This window comes from Ctenopharyngodon idella, chromosome 5 (assembly GCF_019924925.1).
Source record: "Ctenopharyngodon idella isolate HZGC_01 chromosome 5, HZGC01, whole genome shotgun sequence".
Taxonomy (NCBI): Eukaryota; Metazoa; Chordata; class Actinopteri; order Cypriniformes; family Xenocyprididae; genus Ctenopharyngodon; species Ctenopharyngodon idella.
The window spans coordinates 2,143,451-2,161,387 of NC_067224.1; the positions used below are offsets into that span (position 1 = coordinate 2,143,451).

The window sequence follows — 17,937 nt, forward strand, 5'->3', positions numbered from 1 at the left end:
AACAAAAAAAACAAGTTTTATAAAATGATAAACCTAAAATTACAGCCTTTAAACAATTGAAGAAAATGGATGAGTCAAAATGATAAATTATAATATTTATATTAGTTTAAAATAAATTCCATAAGTAGTAGGTGCCGCTTTTAGAACAGCAGAAATACAGCGGTTACCCTGGTACTTTTTTAGAAAAGTGGCAAATTTGCAGGTGTGATATGGTGAGCACCTCACACACAGGTGCTCCCCACATGTGCACTAGAAAGATTTATCTTTGTCCAGTCTCTGTGCTTTTCTCTCCAAAAGTTATGGTTGATAAAAATGTCTTTGTAGTTTTAGTCCCCTCACACATGCGTTGTTGCTCTTTTTTTCCCCTTTGAAACAACGGCCCGGTTCAGAGTTGACACCTCGTGGACAAAGTAAAGTAGTGCAAAAACAATTCAAAGCGCATGTGCGAAGTGCCTCTACATTTTTGCGGCTCGAAAAAAATTGGGATGCGCATACACTAAGTATATTTTGGTGTATTTGGGGCGGCTGTTGAGTACCCCGGCTATTGTCAATTCATTGTTTGGCATAAATGCACGTTATTCATTGATTATGAACTGCTCTAAAACCATGACACATTCAAACGTGCAGTGCTCAAAGGTAAATCAGCTTTTGAAGTTTATTAATCATATTAGTCAATTCTTAGGCGATTCCTGTTTTTTGTCTGCAAATTTAAGACCTCTTGAACTGATAATTAAGACTTTTCTTATATCATTTAAGACTTATGGACTTAAATTTGATAAAACCTTTGAATGGCCCGCAGGGACCCTATCTATCAAAGCTTTAAGTGTAAACCCTTGCTCCCCAGATCAAATGTGCGGAGACTCACGAAGGCAGGCAGCATGTCGTGGTAGGTGGTGGTGGTGTGGTGCTGGTACTGGAGGGCTGATGGGGCGGCTCTGCGCTGCACAGGCTGAGCGGGTCGCAGCGACGGCTCCTTCAGATCAGGGGACTGAGCAGCGGCAGTGGAAGGGGGTGAGGAAGAGGGAGGAAGAGGAGTGCTGGCCTCAACTGAGCCGTTGCTCTTGGTGTCCGTGTCGCAGGGAGGAGCAGCAGACAGCGTTGGCGGCTGCAGGTTCCTCCCACCACCCTCCCTCCAGCTCGACACGTCTGACAATGACAGGAAAGATCAGATCATTACACTAAGACATTATCAAACGATTTTAACATTAACACATGAACATTTAAAAAAAATTAAACAGTATCTCCTCCTAGGGCTTTCAAGCAACAACCAACAAACTCAGGTCAGACCTCCCTCAGCAACATCTCTTCTCTGATGACGAGGGCGGGGCAACCTGTCACTCACATGAGATCCATGAATAGCAATCCACAACCATCCAATCAATTCCCCATGGACAAAATCAAGCCCCGCCTTACATCTATTCTTGCCCGTTCCAGCTTCTGTTTCATGCTGACTTTATGAATGAAATAACATCTGGAGATGTCAGAGTCATTATGTAATGCAATAAAGTGTTTTTATACATCACGGTAGTATCTGTTGAATATGATGGAACAGTACTGAAGGGCTCCCTATCGACATCGAGAGCTAAGTTATTCAGTCAGTTACTGATTACGGATCTGACTAGATACACCAAGATCTGAAAACAGTTGTCTGAGCAAATAGATAGCATATCTGTTTACACAACACAAACACACAAAGACAAATCATACAAGCCAAACCTGACAGCTCTGAACACAAATCATTATTGTTGGTTGGTCCACTGTTTTGAACATATAAACAAAATTTAGTTCATCTTCTAGTGAAAAATGTAATGACTGAGACGTAGAGACGGACTCACTCTGAGGGCGGAGGCTTGGTCCGGGCCCATACGACGGATCGAAGACGCTTCTTTCCTTGCCAACCTTGTCCTGTTCTCCTGCCGCTTTCAGCGTCGGAAATTCCTCGTGAGAGAAGGGCTGCAGTCGGCTTGAGACCTTTAAACCTGAACAACACAGCCAGACAAATGTGAAACATCGCAGCTAAACACATCTGATCATGCCACCCCTTTCTGAAAAACAGAGATAGGAATAAACTGATTTTTACCATCTTGATCTACTGCCTTTCCATTGGGCTGTGCCCATTGCTTTGGTCCACCTGTACTTGTGCTCTAGAGGAACAAATCACATCAAAACATCACGCTCGTCATCACGACTTAAACTCGAATCTTTCTCTGAGGTGATGAATGGGCTGTTTGTACCTCCTGGTTGGTGATTGGCATGGGCTTCTGAAGATTGGAGACAGATTTCTGTAAAGCCAGCGGTGGCTGCGACTCCGGCAGCTGTGCTGATGATGCAACGGAACTACAGGAGGAAACAGAGACGACACTGATCAGCCAATCAGACGGTGGCCATTCTAATCCAAAAATAGAGCTGGATATTTTGAGAACAAAGTAAATTTAAGTATATATTTAAATAACCAGAAGACGATTTCATCGCACACACACCCCATTAATTTCTGGATATCAAAAGTCTGCATTGAAGAATTATAAGCCGTGAACCAAACCAACCAGCTACGAGGAGAATCATGATATATTTTAGGTTTATTGCAAAATATGCATAAATATTCAAATATTTAAGTATTTTGAGATCATAAGGAGAACAACTAGATTACGGCATTCGCAGTGCTTCATGGGAGTTTGTGGAGCTAGAGAGACATTTTTGCATTTTGCTTGTTTCGACTGTGATAAAACTAAGTTGAAATGATGCAGGCCGACGGCTTCAACAGAAGCAAATATCACTGATTAACAATCTCATAGCTTCAACAATTATCATGATATATAAATTTGATGCCGTCACATGCAGCAGCAGTTCTAATGAAGCTACAGCGAGTTTTTGCATACGTGCTGCTATGTGTTACAATTACTGATTATTAATAATCTGATTGTGGATATTTGTTCTAATTGCAATTATTTGAGATAATTCAATCTTCAAAATTATTGCAGTTATCCAAAACAGGGGAAATATAAGGGCTTAAAATGCATTCGAAAGCAATATAATTACACAAATGTTTCAGTTATCAGGGCCGTAAATACAGATCAGACACACAAGACCAACTCAAGAGTGACTGTAACATCCTTATTAACTCCAGAAAACAGGCATGTAATCAGCTAAAGACCAAAAAGAAGGAAAACCTTTCAAACATTGAACCACTGAGCCTTTATTTTGGCAGAAAACCGCAGAGACTTATTATTAATTGGATTAATAGGATTAATTCACTTTAGAATTAAAATTTCCTGATAATTTACTCACCCCCATGTCATCCAAGATTTTCATGTCTTTCTTTCTTCAGTTGAAAAGAAATAAAGGTTTTTGAGGAAAACATTCCAGGATTTTTCTCCATATAGTGGACTTCACTGGGGTTCAACGGGTTGAAGGTCCAAATGTCAGTTTCAGTGCAGCTTCAAAGAGCTCTACATGATCCCAGACGAGGAATAAGAGTCTTATCTAGAGAAACCATCGGTCATTTTCTAAAAAAAAAAAAGTAATCATATACTTTTTAACCACAAATGCTCATCTTACACTAGCTCTTTGATATGCCATGCATTACGTAATCACGTTGGAAAGGTCATGTGTGACGTAGGCTGAAGTACCGCGTTAGGGCGAAAAACTCCATCTCATTTTCTCCTACAACTTCAAAAACTGAAAAAGCATTTGACTTAGTCTTTGCACATTCACTTTCTAAATACTTCCTTGGTACTTCCGCCTACGTCGCACATGACCTTTCCAACGTGATTATGTAATGCGTGGCACATCAAAGAGCTAGTGTAAGATGAGCATTTGTGGTTAAAAAGTATATATTTTTTTATTTTATTTAGAAAAATTACCGATCGTTTCTCCAGATAAGACCCTTATTCCTCGTCTGGGATCATGTAGAGCTCTTGGAAGCTGCACTGAAACTGACATTTGGACCTTCAACCCGTTGAACCCCAGTGAAGTCCACTATATGGAGAAAAATCCTGGAATGTTTTCCTCAAAAAACTTCATTTCTTTTCGACTGAAGAAAGACATAAACATCTTGGATGACATGGGGGTGAGGAAATGTTCAGGAAATTTTAATTCTGAAGTGAACTAATCCTTTAACGCTTCTCTTTGCTGACAACAGAACTATAAATGATTCTCATTGGGAATTTGGGAAGATGGTTGGGGCACATTGTATTCCCAAATGCAAATTATAAAGGAATCAAACACACAGCACATTTACTGTGAATCGAAACTGAAAATGAACACAGTGCTGTGCTTTAGTCTGACGTGCTGCATGTTTCAGAGTATGTATTTACACAACTGCATCACAACCGTTGTGATTTGATGATTTTTCCTAAGCCATATCATGTTCTCATAACCATGCATTGTTACCTGTTAACTTTTTATGAATTTTGACAGAGTAACAATGGCAATTTTACTCTGACAGAATCAATCCTTGCATTTAATAAACGTATAAGAAAACGTAACATTTGGTGATTAAGGGCATTTTGCAATTAACCAGAAACTACCCCCAACTAGAGGACTGAAATTTTAAAAATGTGACGCTTTGAGCGCTGTTGAGCGAATTTGTAAACACCTCTGATTGACCATTGTGTTCACGGCTCATCGGATACGTCTTTGATTGGCTTCAATGATCAATGCTGTAAAAACGTTGCAAATGATCATCAATGAAGCTCCTCACCAAGCGCTTACACAGATACACACAGGAGCGTTTGAAAGCATTAGATGATTTGCTACAATTGATCATTGTAGTCAATCACACACATATCCAATGAGCGCGTCAACACAACGGCCAATCAGAGGAGTTTACGAATCCGCTCAACAGCGCTCAAAGCATCACATTTTTAAAATTTCAGTATCAATAGGTACCGAAGTCGGTACTTTTATACAGCTCTACCCCCAACCTTTTTTTTTTTTTGGTCTCGGATTTATGCAATCTATGCTTTTCAGAAAAATCACATCACTGGAAACACACGACTGACACTGTGTGATGAAGCATCTCTCTTTCTCTTTGCACACATGCCTTTCTTAATATAAGCTGTCCTGCATGACAATCACTGTGACCTACAGACACACCTGCTGTAAAAACACACACAAAACACTCTCTACCGCTCATGATCTGTCCTTCAATCCACTTCTGACACAGGCCACAAAGCTGCAGTGCCGTTGCAGCTGCTAGAAATGTTTTACTGAGCGCCAGAGGCGTCAGGCCTGACCTCTTTGGATCGGGTTGATCCTGCTTGTTTGCCCATCCTGTACCGTCTTTGGGCACGATAATCACGTTGGGATCGTTTCCTTTACTCTCAGACTTCAGACTCGGCAGGTGAGCGGGAGGAGGCATGCGCCGGGCAGCGGCCACTTTGCCAAGACTCTGTAAGCCATGTCGTGCAACAACTGCAGGAGACAGGAGAGGAGAGAGGATTTCAAAACCGTCAAATATACAGGGGAAAACATCATATACATCACATCACACGAGATCCACTGCTGCTTCGGTGCCGCTAAACATGGTGTGATACACGTTTGGATGGGACAAATGTGAACAGATTTAACATTTAAGGTAGGGTCCTATGAAATCAGTGAAGAGCTGTGAGTTTGTGTATCTGCCGACAGTTTTCTCAGATGAAATGCTGCTGAAAGGGATAGTTCACACAAAAATGAAAATCATCCCATGATTTACTCACCCTCAAGCCATCCTAGGTGTATATGACTATCTTTATATTTAAAAAAATATCCTGGCTGTACCAAGCTTTATAATGGTAGTGAATGGGGGGCGTGTTTAAGCCTCCCCAAAAAAATGCATCCATCCATCATAAATATTATCCATACGGCTCCAGGGGGTTAATAAAGGCCTTCTGAAGTGAAGCGAAGGGTTTTTATAAGAAAAATATCCATATTTAAAACTTTATAGACTAAAATAACTAGCTTCCATCAGACAACCGTACGCATACTGTGCAAATCAACTTGCACCAAATGAGTAACTCCTGACGCAGGATGCAGGAGTATCGTAAGCTCAGACACCTCTCGCGATTTGAACAAATAGGGCTGTGCAACAAACTCAAGCTCCTCTTCTCTTATATCGAAATCATCCGATATTTCTTAAATTTATTTTAGAATTTCTAATTTGTGACCGTTGTTTTGCTATATCCTCTGCGCTTCCACGTTTGTCATTACGTTTTCATTCGGGGTCAAAGGTTACTGCCCCCCCTTAACTACCATTATAAAGCATGGAACAACAAGGATATTTTAAAGGGGTGTTTGATTATGATTTCACTTGTTTAACTTTAGTTAGTGTGTAATGTTGCTGTTTGATCATAAACAACATCTGCAAAGTTAAGACGCTCAAAGTTCAATGCAAAGGGAGATCATTTCTTTTAAAGAAATGGCTTTTTAAGGACTACAACAAACGGCTGGTAGGAACTACAACAAGCTTCTCCCGGTGTTGGTGACATCACTAACCCTAAAATTTACATAAACCCCGCCCCCAGGAACACACAACAAAGTGGGCGAGGCCATGTTGGGCTGCTTTAGAGAAGAGGAAGAGTTGCTGTAGTAGAGTGTTGTTGTCATGCCGTCATTTTACGCCGGACTGCTTCACAAACGAGGGTCAATTCAACACTGGATTTGCACAAAAGATTAACATGACGGCACATGCTAGTGGATGAGTTGAATCAACTCCACAGCAACGACATAAATTTATCCACTAACCATTCAGAAACATCCAGTTTCATTCTAAAAGTTGTAACTTCTTCCTGAGTCTCTCCATCAGTGTCGACTCCGGTTTGAACAATGTAAGGCTGAACACCGTTACTGACAATCCTCATTTTGGCTGCGTGAGATTCTCCAGCTTTGTTGTTGTTGAGCAACTGAAGTGCAAGATGTTAAAGCTCCGCCCTCTTCTGGAAAGGGGGCCAGCTCATTTGCATTTAAAGGGATACACACAAAAACGGCGTGTTTTTGCTCACACCCAAATAGGGGCAAATTTGACAAGCTATAATAAATGATCTGTGGGGTATTTTGAGCTGAAACTTCAGACACATTCTGGGGACACCAGAGACTTATATTACATCTTGTAAAAGGGGCATAATAGGTCCCCATTAAATATATCTCCGATTGCGTTCGTCTGAAAGAAGATACACATAGAAGACATATATACCTAGGATGGCTTGGGGGTGAGTAAATCATGGGATAATTTTCATTTTTGGGTGAACTATCCTTTGAAGTGACTCTCAGCAGCTCTGGAGATGAAGGTCAAGTGCTCATATAGTGAGACGCAGACGAGCATCACGCATGCTTCAGTTTGTGTAGTAGAGCAAACATTTAAGTAGCCTATTTGTGCCTCATCAATTGCAGAAAACGTGGGATAAAACCGAACATTTTAATAAACAATGATTCAAAGTCTGAGGAACACAACATCGATTTGAAATAACATCGCAGAATGAAAACTGCAATTAAGTGAATGAGTATATAAGAGTATTAATTACTCCCAGAAACACTTTCATATGGATGTCAAATAGTTGAGTCTCACCTGTGGTTTTCTGAGTTTCTATTGACTTCCCTTTGTACTTGTCAAATAGGCTGAGTGATGAATACTTGCTTTTCCCATCCTTGGACTTGGTTATTTGCCCCAAACGATCGGACATTGCGATGTAATGTCATCGAGTATGGGAATTTTTCTTTGCACCTCTTCCTCAGTACCGTCTGTTTCTGTGGAAAGACACAACCGTTAACATAAGTAGAAGAAGAATCAATGTCTCTCCAACACAACCTCTGAACTATATTGCCACATAAACTTCATCTTTCCATCCGGGCACAAGAGGAATAATGAAATGTCCCGCTGTCTCAACGAGTATGTGAAAACGTTACGACTCAGACCTAAAACTTTCATGCTTCAAAAAATGCACATTAAATATGGTAAGCAGAAGCTCGAACATGCAAGAACCAATGAGATTGTGCTCGTGGATCAAGAAAGCATGTTTGAGCTTCTGTTTACCATATTTGATGTGCTCTATGCGTGTGCGCTGATCAATGTTTTTATGTGAATAAAAGCTTAAAATTAAATATGATCACCATATAAAGTAATTGTGTCTCTTCAGGAGATTAAACCGCCCGAATCTTATGGATTTATTTTACGATCTCTTTATGAAACATTGTTTTGGTTACACAGACTTTCAATGGAGGAACAAACCTATCAGATTTCAGTAAAAATATCTTCATGTTTTGAGGATGAAAGAAAGTCATCATGAAGCAACATGAGGATGATTAGAATGATTTTCTGATGAACTAACGCTTTAAAGGAATAATTCTCACACAACTAGAAGCTTGCAATGTCATTAATGGTACTTTCTGTAGCTGTGCAGTAAAACACACCGTCTGCTTTCACTGTGAGGAAAAGAGCAGCGTGAATGTCTGCGAAACATCTGCGTTTGTGTCCCATGCAGCTTTAAAAACGACATGAGGGCAAATAAATCATTTTCAGCTTTAACTTCTAGTGCAAACCTTCGATTTTCACCAAAACACACCCCGGAAACATGTAAATGTTCATTAGAGAAACGAGATTCACATATACTCAAGTTGGATCACTCTCAAAAGCTTTCAGATTTGTTATTTATTCTCCCAGATAGTTGAAATGAAGCCTCAGAAAAGATGTCTATCAATTAACAGTCAATTATGCACAATTACAAGACACTAACCCTAAACCAAGCCCTAACCCTAATTATACAGTAAGTACATTTTAATCAATATTACTCATTACTTGTACAAAGACACTAAAAATAAAGTGTAACCTTTAAATAAAAATCAAATGCGTCAACACTAACACACAAAGCTTTATATTTCCACTCTGATAGATCATTATCATCATCAGAGACAAACTCAGCATGACAGAGAGTGAGACATAAATGACACAGACTTCACGAAAAAAACAAATAAACGCTGACACACATGAACAGAAAGATCTTAAACGCCATGATTATGAAATCAACCTGATTTATTGGCGAAATATAAAACATCTTGACGCCAGGCTAAATGAAGCCAACACATCTGTCACGATAACTGATAAAAGCCAATCTTTAAAACTGCAATCTGGTTTTAGTGATACAGTAGAAGCGTTATATTCACCAACACTGAATCTCTAAAATAAAACACGAACTCGTACGGGAATAGAGTCTATGATTGTGCAGCTAGCATGAGATGTAAACAGAAGCTCTCCAGCATCATTACTGAACAAGCAGCTCATATCACACACATTAAATCAACACGATCACCCACTGGAGTGTGAAAATATACGCGTGAGCGCTGATTAATAACTATATTTAATATAATCTGAGAGATTTTGACAAAAAAATTCTGAGAGCTTTAGCAATGCTACGGAGATTAGCCGCGAGCCGCGTCTGAGGTATAAACTTCAGCAGAACCGACAAACGAGCTTCAAACCGGGACAGAATCGGCAGTAGCGCGGGTGTTTAATTAACATCGACTAGTATAATGAGCAATCAATGCGTTAACGAGGGTTTTGTGTGGACTTGTTGATGTGTGAGGCGATTAAAAATGGCTGCTCCTCAGAACAAAGCGACACAAACACTCAGACATCCTGCGACAAACCGACCCAAAACACACAAATAACCGCACAGAGCGCGCGAATAACTCACCGATTGAACGTATAACTGTCACTTCAGATCACATATATCGATATATTTCCACCGGATAGAGAAACTCGGCAGGATGGATGGAGATTTCTCTATGTTTTTCTCTGTTCGCTTGTTGTTAGTCTTTCCCGGCCTGAGAATGAAGCTGCTGCTGCTGCTGCTGCCGCCCAGAGCGGATATGACGTCACTACAGAGCCACAACGACGCCTGCAGGCCGCTGTGTGAGCCGCACCATAAAATCAAAATGGACAATTCTTTTTTTTTAAGGAATATTGCAATATTTATTACTAATGATTTTTCCGTGAACATCATTATTGTTTAAATTCATGTTCCTCTTGAATCAAAATAGCTTCCCCTCCCTTGCAGCGACATCTGATGACGTTTACTAGCGCGAGGGTGGGGCAACCTGTCACTCACATGAGATCCACCAATAGCAAACCACAACCATCTAACTATTCTACTTTTGTTCTTGTTCGAGAAGCCGTTCACTCAGATATGGGAAGAAAAGATGATCACAAGTTCATTTTCATGCCGAGTTAAGCTCCCACAACACAAGCCAAATATTTGTAATTAATAATGTTCCCACCTTGCATGCTGCATTAAAGGGTTAGTTCACCCAAAAATGAAAATTCTGTCATCAGTTACTCACACTCGTGCCGTTTCACACCCGTAAGACCTTCGTTGATCTTCGGAACACAAATTAAGATATTTTTGTTGAAATCTGATGGCTCCGTGAGGCCTACATAGGGAGCAATGACATTTCCTCTCTCAAGGTCCATTAATGTACTAAAAACATATTTAAATCAGTTCATGTGAGTACAGTGGTTCAATATTAATATTATAAAGCGACGATAATATTTTTGGTGCGCCAAAAAAAACAAAATAACGACTTATATAGTGATGGCCGATTTCAAAACACTGCTTCAGGAAGATTCGGAGCGTAATGAATCAGCGTGTCGAATCATGATTCGGATCGCGTGTCAAACCGCCAAACTGCTGAAATCACGTGACTTTGGCGCTCCGAACTGCGGATTCGACACGCTGACTCATAACGCTCCGAAGCTTCCTGAAGCAGTGTTTTGAAATCGGCCATCACTAAATAATTCGTTATTTTGTTTTTTTTTGGCACACCAAAAATATTCTTGTCACTTCATAATATTAATATTGAACCACTGTACTCACATGAACTGATTTTAATATGTTTTTAGTACCTTTATGGATCTTGAGAGAGGAAATGTCATTGCTCCCTATGTAGGCCTCACGGAGCCATCGGATTTCAACAAAAATATCTCAATTTGCGTTCCGAAGATTAACGAAGGTCTTACGGGTGTGGAATGCGCAACTTAATGTGTCGATTAATTAATTAAAAATATATAATAATGGCCTTAAATGATTGCATGCTAAGCGATACAAAGTATTCCTCTTGTTTTTGGAAACAATGGAACAAAAGTTTGTATGTTTTTAATTAGAAATGCACAATACATCAGCCAATAATCGGTATCGGCCGATAAAAGCAAATTTTCACACTATCGTCTATCGGCCGATAATTTAAAAACAACCAATAGTCAGGGCCGATATATCCTGTCAATCAAAAGCGGGAAGAAAAATGCACTACATTTGGGCTTTGTGTAAAGAAAATGCTAAGAAACCAATTTGATGTTCAATATTAATAGTAATTATGTTAATATCATTCAGAAATATTAATTTAATCTTCAGAATTTAGTTAATGTGTGTTAATATTAATTTGAGCAACGTGTTTGTTTATAACTGATACCAGTTACTCTGAAACAAGTTGATGAAAAGGAGAGAATAAAGTGTTTATTTGCATTTCTTACAAAATATAATCATTAAAAATATAATGATTAATTATTAATTATAATGAAATTATCATTAATTTAAAAAAGGTATAAAAGGCAGAACCCCCAAACTATCTGTATCGTTATCGGTATCGGCAGATATCACTCTGAATAATCGGCTACCGGTATTTGAGGAGAAATTTAGTATCTGCGCATCTCTATTTTTAATTATATGTTTTATATTTTTTAAAAACCCATTTGCAAATACTAAATGCGCATGAAAACGAGAGGCGGGATTTATTGCGTGAACAGCGTAATAGGCTAATCATAGCGCAATCTCGTCCAGTTTTTTTTTTGAGGAGGCACTGCCTTGGGTACCTGATTGGATGGTTGTGGTTTGCTATTGGTCGATCTCATGTGAGTGACAGGTTGCCCCGCCCTTGTGCCAGTAAACACGTCATCAAAGAAGAGGTCAAGAGGGAGAAGTTATTTTGAATTAAGATTACGAGCAGTGTTGCCAAATCCGCAGTTTTCCTGCAGAATTGGGCTACTTTAACACTGTTGCCGTGGGTAGTTTTTCATGTCCACAGGTTGAAACGACCCTAAATAACATGATATTTAACCCCTGGAATGCTAATTTTACCAGGCGAACCCCGCCAAAAATGCAGATTTTACCCCCCCGGAATGCGATTTTTACTGGGGGAACCCCTGAAACACCTTTGGGCTAGTTTTGAGTAGCAATTGGGCTGGTTTTGTTGTGAAAACCTGGCAACCCTGATTACGAGGCACATGAATAAAAAAAGAATGATGTGCACGGATAAACCATTAATAATAAATACTGCAATACACCATACAAAAATAATTTTATTTCACGCTGACTTTGATGGCTGTCAGTGAGGTGTAGTTCCGGCGCTGGTCTGCGGGTGTCGCTGTCGGCTTTCAGTGAATCTCTGCTCCGGTGTAAACAGCGTCAGCGGATCTCGGTTGAAGTGCGCGACTGTAAGTGCGCTCACTCATATATATACACACACAGAGACGGTATGGCCGACAGCGACTGGGACACGGTGACCGTGCTGAGGAAGAAGGGTCCGTCTGCCTCTCAGTCCAAATCCAGACAGGTGAGTCCGGATGATCCGGATCACAACCGAGCGGAAGTTCGGCTTCACCCTCTCAACTTGTCAACATGTGGCGCGTGCTGCTTGTCCTGGAATCTAGAATATTCTCTTGATAACAGTGTCTGCTGATCTATAACAGGTCTAGACAGTCACTTATTTCATTTTCATGTTGTTGTTGTTTGGACAAACAGAAACAGTATCTGAAATTTGTAGAATTACAATAAAGTTACTAATGATGTTAAAATATTGATATATCAATGTTAAGATACGTCTGCTTTGTAACAATATGTATTGTGAAAAGTACTATATAAATAATCTTGAATTTGCATTGAAAACAAATGTGATGCATGGCAATAAAATGACACTAATGATATCTGAACATGTTGTGTGATTGTTGTAGGCGGTCGCTGCTGCTCAGAGGCGTGGAGATGAAGTGGAGACCACCAAGAAATGTAAAAAAAAAAATAATAATAATACTATTATACATCTTGCAGTTTGATCAAATGTTGGACTGATCTGTTGATTGATTTACTGGTGTGTTTCTGACAACAACAACTAAATTAACCTTTAACCTTTAATCGCACACATCGTCATCATCTACAGTAAAACTACAGACCTGCTGCGACTCATTACATCTGTCACTTTAATAACATCAGATGGATCATCTTTATCTTTTAATTATATCAATATGCTTATGTATTTAATTTATTTCGTATTTTGGACACTTATTAACCTTCTGCTGCTCCTCGTGTGGCAGTCAAAAATGACCTTTTTATTTCAAAGAAATTAATGTACTATATTTTAGTTAGGTAATGGTTTTTTTATTTAATAATTTGTATTTTTAGGGGATTTTATGGTACTAAATAATATTCATGCAGTAGTTATAATCTATTTATTACCTGTTAACCACTTTTTGAGCATAGAGCTGAAAATTAAATTTCCATCTTAAACTGTCATAAATCTTGAATGCTTTGGACTTTTTAAAGAAGACACTTGGATTATTGCTTTATTTAAGTGAACTTAAAGTATTAGTTCACTTCAGAATTAAAATTTCCTTATAATTTACTCACCCCCATGTCTTCCAAGATGTTTGTCTTTCTTTCTTCAGTTGAAAAGAAATGAAGGTTTTTGAGGAAAACATTCAGGATTTTTCTCCATATAGTGGACTTCACTGGGGTTCAACGGGATGAAGGTCCAAACGTCAGTTTCAGTGCAGCTTTAAAGAGCTCTACATGATCCCAGACGAGGAATAAGAGTCTTATCTGGAGAAACCATCGGCCATTTTCTAAAAAACAACAAAACGATCATAAACTTTTTAACCACAAATGCTCATCTTGCACTGCTATTTGATGCTCCACGCATTATGTAATCACGTTGGAAAGGTCACGCGTGACGTAGGCTGAAGTACCGTGAAAAACTCCATCTCGTTTTCTCCTCCAACTTCAAAATCGTCCGACATCGTTGCTTTACTTTTATTTTGTAAAGGGCATTTGACTTAGTCTTTGTCTATTCACTTTGTAATCACTGGATTGGTACTTCCGCCTACGTCACGCGTGACCTTTCCAACGTGATTACGTAATGCGTGGAGCATCACAGAGCAGTGCAAGACGAGCATTTGTGGTTAAAAAGTATATAATTGTTTTTTTTTTTAGAAAATGACCGATTGTTTCTCTAGATAAGACTCTTATTCCTCGTCTGGGATCGTGTAGATCTCTTTGAAGCTGCACTGAAACTGACATTTGGACCTTCAACCCGTTGAACCCCAGTGAAGTCCACTATATGGAGAAAAATCCTGGAATGTTTTCCTCAAAAACCTTAATTCCATTTCAACTGAAGAAAGAAAGACATGAACATCTTGGATGACATGGGGTGAGTAAATTATTAGGAAATCTTAATTCTGAAGTGAACTAATCCTTTAAATAAAGTTATAGAAATTTAAGTTTATTATGAAAATGCACAAAAATACTATTTTCAATTTTTATATATATATATATATATTATAAATATATATTTTCCAAAACATGTTTTACTCAAGATGAGAGAAAATCAAAGCCATAAATCTAAACGAGTTGTGTTCCAAATTTGAGGTTGATATCTCAAAAAATGAGTTTTCAGTAAGATTTTGTTTAGGTGCAGTACCAAACGCTTCCACTAGATGAAATTTGCTTCTAATGAGGTAATCTTTAACAACGAGGAGTAAAAGTGTGACTAAGCACGTGATTTTGGTAACACTTTATTTTAGGGTCTTTTAACTAGTTGCTTATTAGTATGCATATTACTAGAATATTGGCTGTTTATTAGTACTTATTAAGCACATATTAATGCCTTATTCTACATAACCTTATTCTACTTTCTTAATCCTACCCAATACCTAAAGTTAACAACTACCTTACTAACTATTAATAAGCAGTAAATTAGTAATTTATTGAGGGTAAAGTCATAATTAATTGTGAATATGTGTTCCCTATACTAAAGTGTTACCGTGATTTTTTTTTTTTTTTTTTTTATAAACATTTTTCCTACAAACTAAATATATTATAAACGGTATTGTAACTTTTTATTTTTACATTTTTAAAAACATTTTAAACAGAATAAGTGTGGAAAAGTGCTTACTGTTTGTAGCTCAAACAGTAGAGCGTTTCTGTGGATAAAAATGTCTGACAAATACATGAATGTAAATAGAAAATAGGGTAGTTGAGAAACTGCCATAACAAAATGTTTTTATTTTAGGTCTGCCTTTAACCATGACATAGATACGGATCAAAATGACCCGCTAACGTCATACTAGAGATTTCGTATGCACATTTCATAACACATCAGTGTCAACACTTTGCAGGCGTGTTCATGACCTTAAATGAGAAAAAGACAGCTCCAAAAGTTTATTTGTAAATTCGGCACAAAAGGGAAGTTGCACTCATCTTTACTTTTCTATTGTGCCGTATATCAGAGTGAAACGCTTCTGGAACAAGAACAAAGGTAGGGCGGGGCTTGATTTTGTCTGTGGGGAATTGATTGGATGGTTGTGGTTTGCTATTGGTGGATCTCATGTGAGTGACAGGTTGCCCCGCCCTCATCATCAGAGAAGAGATGTTGCTGAGAGAGGGAGGGGAAGTTGTTCTGATAATCATGTGCACTGATAAATCGTTCATAATAAACACTGTAATATTCCAAGATTTCCTTCTGATTTCATGGTGACTTTAGTGTTGTCGTCGTGTGCCAATCTCAGGGTCGGCGGGGCAGAATAAGCAGCATCTGGTGACAAAGAACACGGCCAAACTGGACCACGAGACGGAGGAGCTTCACCACCAGCGCGTGCCACTGGAAGTGGGCAAAGTGATCCAGAAAGGCCGACAAGACCAGGGTCTGACCCAGAAGGACCTGGCCACTGTAAGCCGGAGCACAGCCATAGTCAATCTGAGCCGTCTGTTTCACAGCTCATGTGTTTAATGATCACTGTACAGGACGACTGATTCAAGCGGGTATTAAAAATAAGATGACACAGACTACTGCAGAGTTCTTTTCTCACAATTGCAAGTTTGCATCTCAAAATTCAACCTTTTTTGAGTTTACATCTCAGAAATGTCATGTTCTGTGTTTTTTGTTGAACAGAAAATCAGTGAGAAGCCTCAGGTCATCGCCGACTATGAATGTGGGAAGGCAATTCCTAATAATCAAGTCATGGGCAAAATCGAGAGAGCCATTGGTAAGCAACTCGTCCATAGTGTGTATTAAGAAGGTTTGTTGCGTTCATCTCATTACTCTCACCTTCAACAGGTTTGAAGCTTCGTGGGAAAGACATTGGGCAGCCGCTGGAGGCCAAATCCACGAAGAAGTGAAGACAAAGCCTTGAAAATCAGCCTTGGCTGAGGTCACTGGAGACGAACACCCAGTGTCAAGCTGCATAAAGAAATGACTCTCAAAATAAAACCAAAGTGCTGTGATGCATTTTAGCAATTCCTTGCTTTGGCATGAAGTCTTTCTCTTGTGGAGATGATGAGGCCGTGGAAGCAGAGAACACTTTAAGTGAACCTCTGATTTATAATCATTTAAAAGCATGTTATTTCGTTTTTGCTCGATGCTCGATTGTGGCCTTGATCTGATATGTTCATGTCTCAAAGCTTCGTCTTTTGACAAAGGCTTGAATAAAATCTGAAGCATTTGGCAGCGTCGTCATTTCAGAAGTGTCATGTATTACCAAAGACTATAGAATAGCACAAGATGCGTCACTCGTATTATTTTGAATGGGAGAAAGTACAACGCGCAAGTCCCGCCTTCTAAATAAGAGCCAGTTGGCGATTGGTAAAGTCATCGCGTCACTGCAGCGGCCGTTAGAAGCTCCGGTTCCTATAGAAACAGTCAGATGCGCACCTAGGACTGCGTTTGTGCATTAGCTTGATCCAGCCTGAAAAATACTGTTTTTTTTTTTTTTGTCATGATTCGAGGTTTAGAAACAAAATTGATGAGACTGTTGTTGTCAGATTTCATTGGTGATTTCAAATATGAAATTTAATTGAAAGCTTGTCAAACAGCTTTGGAGAATTTTCCCCATTCAAAGAGATAGGAGCTGCACTTGAATGCCCGAGAGGTAGGGGTGTAACGATTCACTCGTTTTCTCGATGCATCGATTACAAATCCTGACGATGCATATGCATCGATCTTGAAACATGTTTTTTGAATCGTGAGTTTCCGTCGATAATCGATGTAAAATGCTAAGAATCGGATTAATCACGATTCTATAGCGATTACTACATGCGCGATTTGATGTAGACGTTGTGCGCGTCACTCGAGCCCTCGCAGCTCTCCTTCACAGACACGCGCTGCACTCTTTACCGCCTCTTTACTGCGCTCGCGCTCCGTCCGTAGCCCATGTTTGAGCTCTCCTCAGGACGGCCACTGTTGTTTACATGAGCAGATGACGGCTCTCTCTCGAGACAGCAATATTCCTCCTGAGTCAAACCGATCAAGCCATTGATAAAGCTGCCAGGTCATTGCGTGGTCATTACCTGAGCAGCTGAAGTAACGTTAAAACCCGCTTATTCAAGGGCGCACATTTATTGCATGGACGGACCAAACACCCATTTATCGTGAATCGAATCGATTCGCTGTATACCCAAAGATTCACGGCCCTACCGAGAGGCATTTCTAAGATGGCCGCCCAGTGAAATGACTTAAAGGGACTTTGGTATTACTAGCTGGAGAGGATTTTCTTTTTCCCAAAAATGTTAATCTTATTGGACTAAAACTTTCTGACTTTGCTCACACAGGTTATAACAACTTCCCAGTTTGTTTATTTATTTATTTTTGTGTTAATTTTTGGGGATTTTTTTTTCCCAACCTTGTTACACTTGCGGTGTTCCGGGTCAA

At 39.3% G+C, this 17,937-nt stretch overlaps 3 protein-coding genes across 5 annotated transcripts in view; 2 read left to right on the forward strand and 1 right to left on the reverse strand.

The window, feature by feature from the left end:
• prrc2b (proline-rich coiled-coil 2B) overlaps positions 1–9,849 on the reverse strand; it is a 31,353-nt gene extending 21,504 nt beyond the window's left edge. Inside the window, exons 1-7 of one of the 3 annotated variants that reach the window (XM_051893662.1) lie at positions 9,666–9,849; positions 7,544–7,722; positions 5,235–5,412; positions 2,235–2,337; positions 2,081–2,144; positions 1,836–1,979; positions 866–1,146 (exon numbers count right to left, since the gene is read on the reverse strand). In XM_051893662.1, coding sequence (XP_051749622.1) covers positions 866–1,146; positions 1,836–1,979; positions 2,081–2,144; positions 2,235–2,337; positions 5,235–5,412; positions 7,544–7,658 — 885 coding nt within the window. In that variant the 5' untranslated portion in view covers positions 7,659–7,722; positions 9,666–9,849. The remainder of the gene's footprint in view (positions 1–865; positions 1,147–1,835; positions 1,980–2,080; positions 2,145–2,234; positions 2,338–5,234; positions 5,413–7,543; positions 7,723–9,665) is intronic. The other 2 variants (XM_051893663.1, XM_051893664.1) reach the window with 2 other exon arrangements.
• The window catches only part of LOC127512615 (GTPase IMAP family member 8-like), a 139,544-nt gene that overhangs the window by 41,398 nt on the left and 80,209 nt on the right, over positions 1–17,937 (forward strand). The gene's annotated exons all lie outside the window — the stretch shown is intronic.
• LOC127512622 (endothelial differentiation-related factor 1 homolog) lies at positions 12,385–16,732 on the forward strand. The gene is made up of 5 exons (XM_051893686.1): positions 12,385–12,576; positions 12,974–13,025; positions 15,800–15,960; positions 16,183–16,276; positions 16,348–16,732. Exons 1-5 carry the CDS (start codon positions 12,499–12,501, stop codon positions 16,407–16,409), a joined length of 447 nt encoding a protein of 148 aa, XP_051749646.1. The 5' UTR covers positions 12,385–12,498; the 3' UTR covers positions 16,410–16,732.

Coding starts and splice junctions, on each gene's coding strand:
- LOC127512622 (XM_051893686.1), top strand. CDS start 12,499: ATGGCCGACAGCGACTGGGACACGGTGACCGTGCTGAGGAAGAAGGGT. Junction 15,961..16,182: donor CCCAGAAGGACCTGGCCACT/GTAAGCCGGAGC, acceptor TTTGTTGAACAG/AAAATCAGTGAGAAGCCTCA. Junction 16,277..16,347: donor CAAAATCGAGAGAGCCATTG/GTAAGCAACTCG, acceptor CACCTTCAACAG/GTTTGAAGCTTCGTGGGAAA.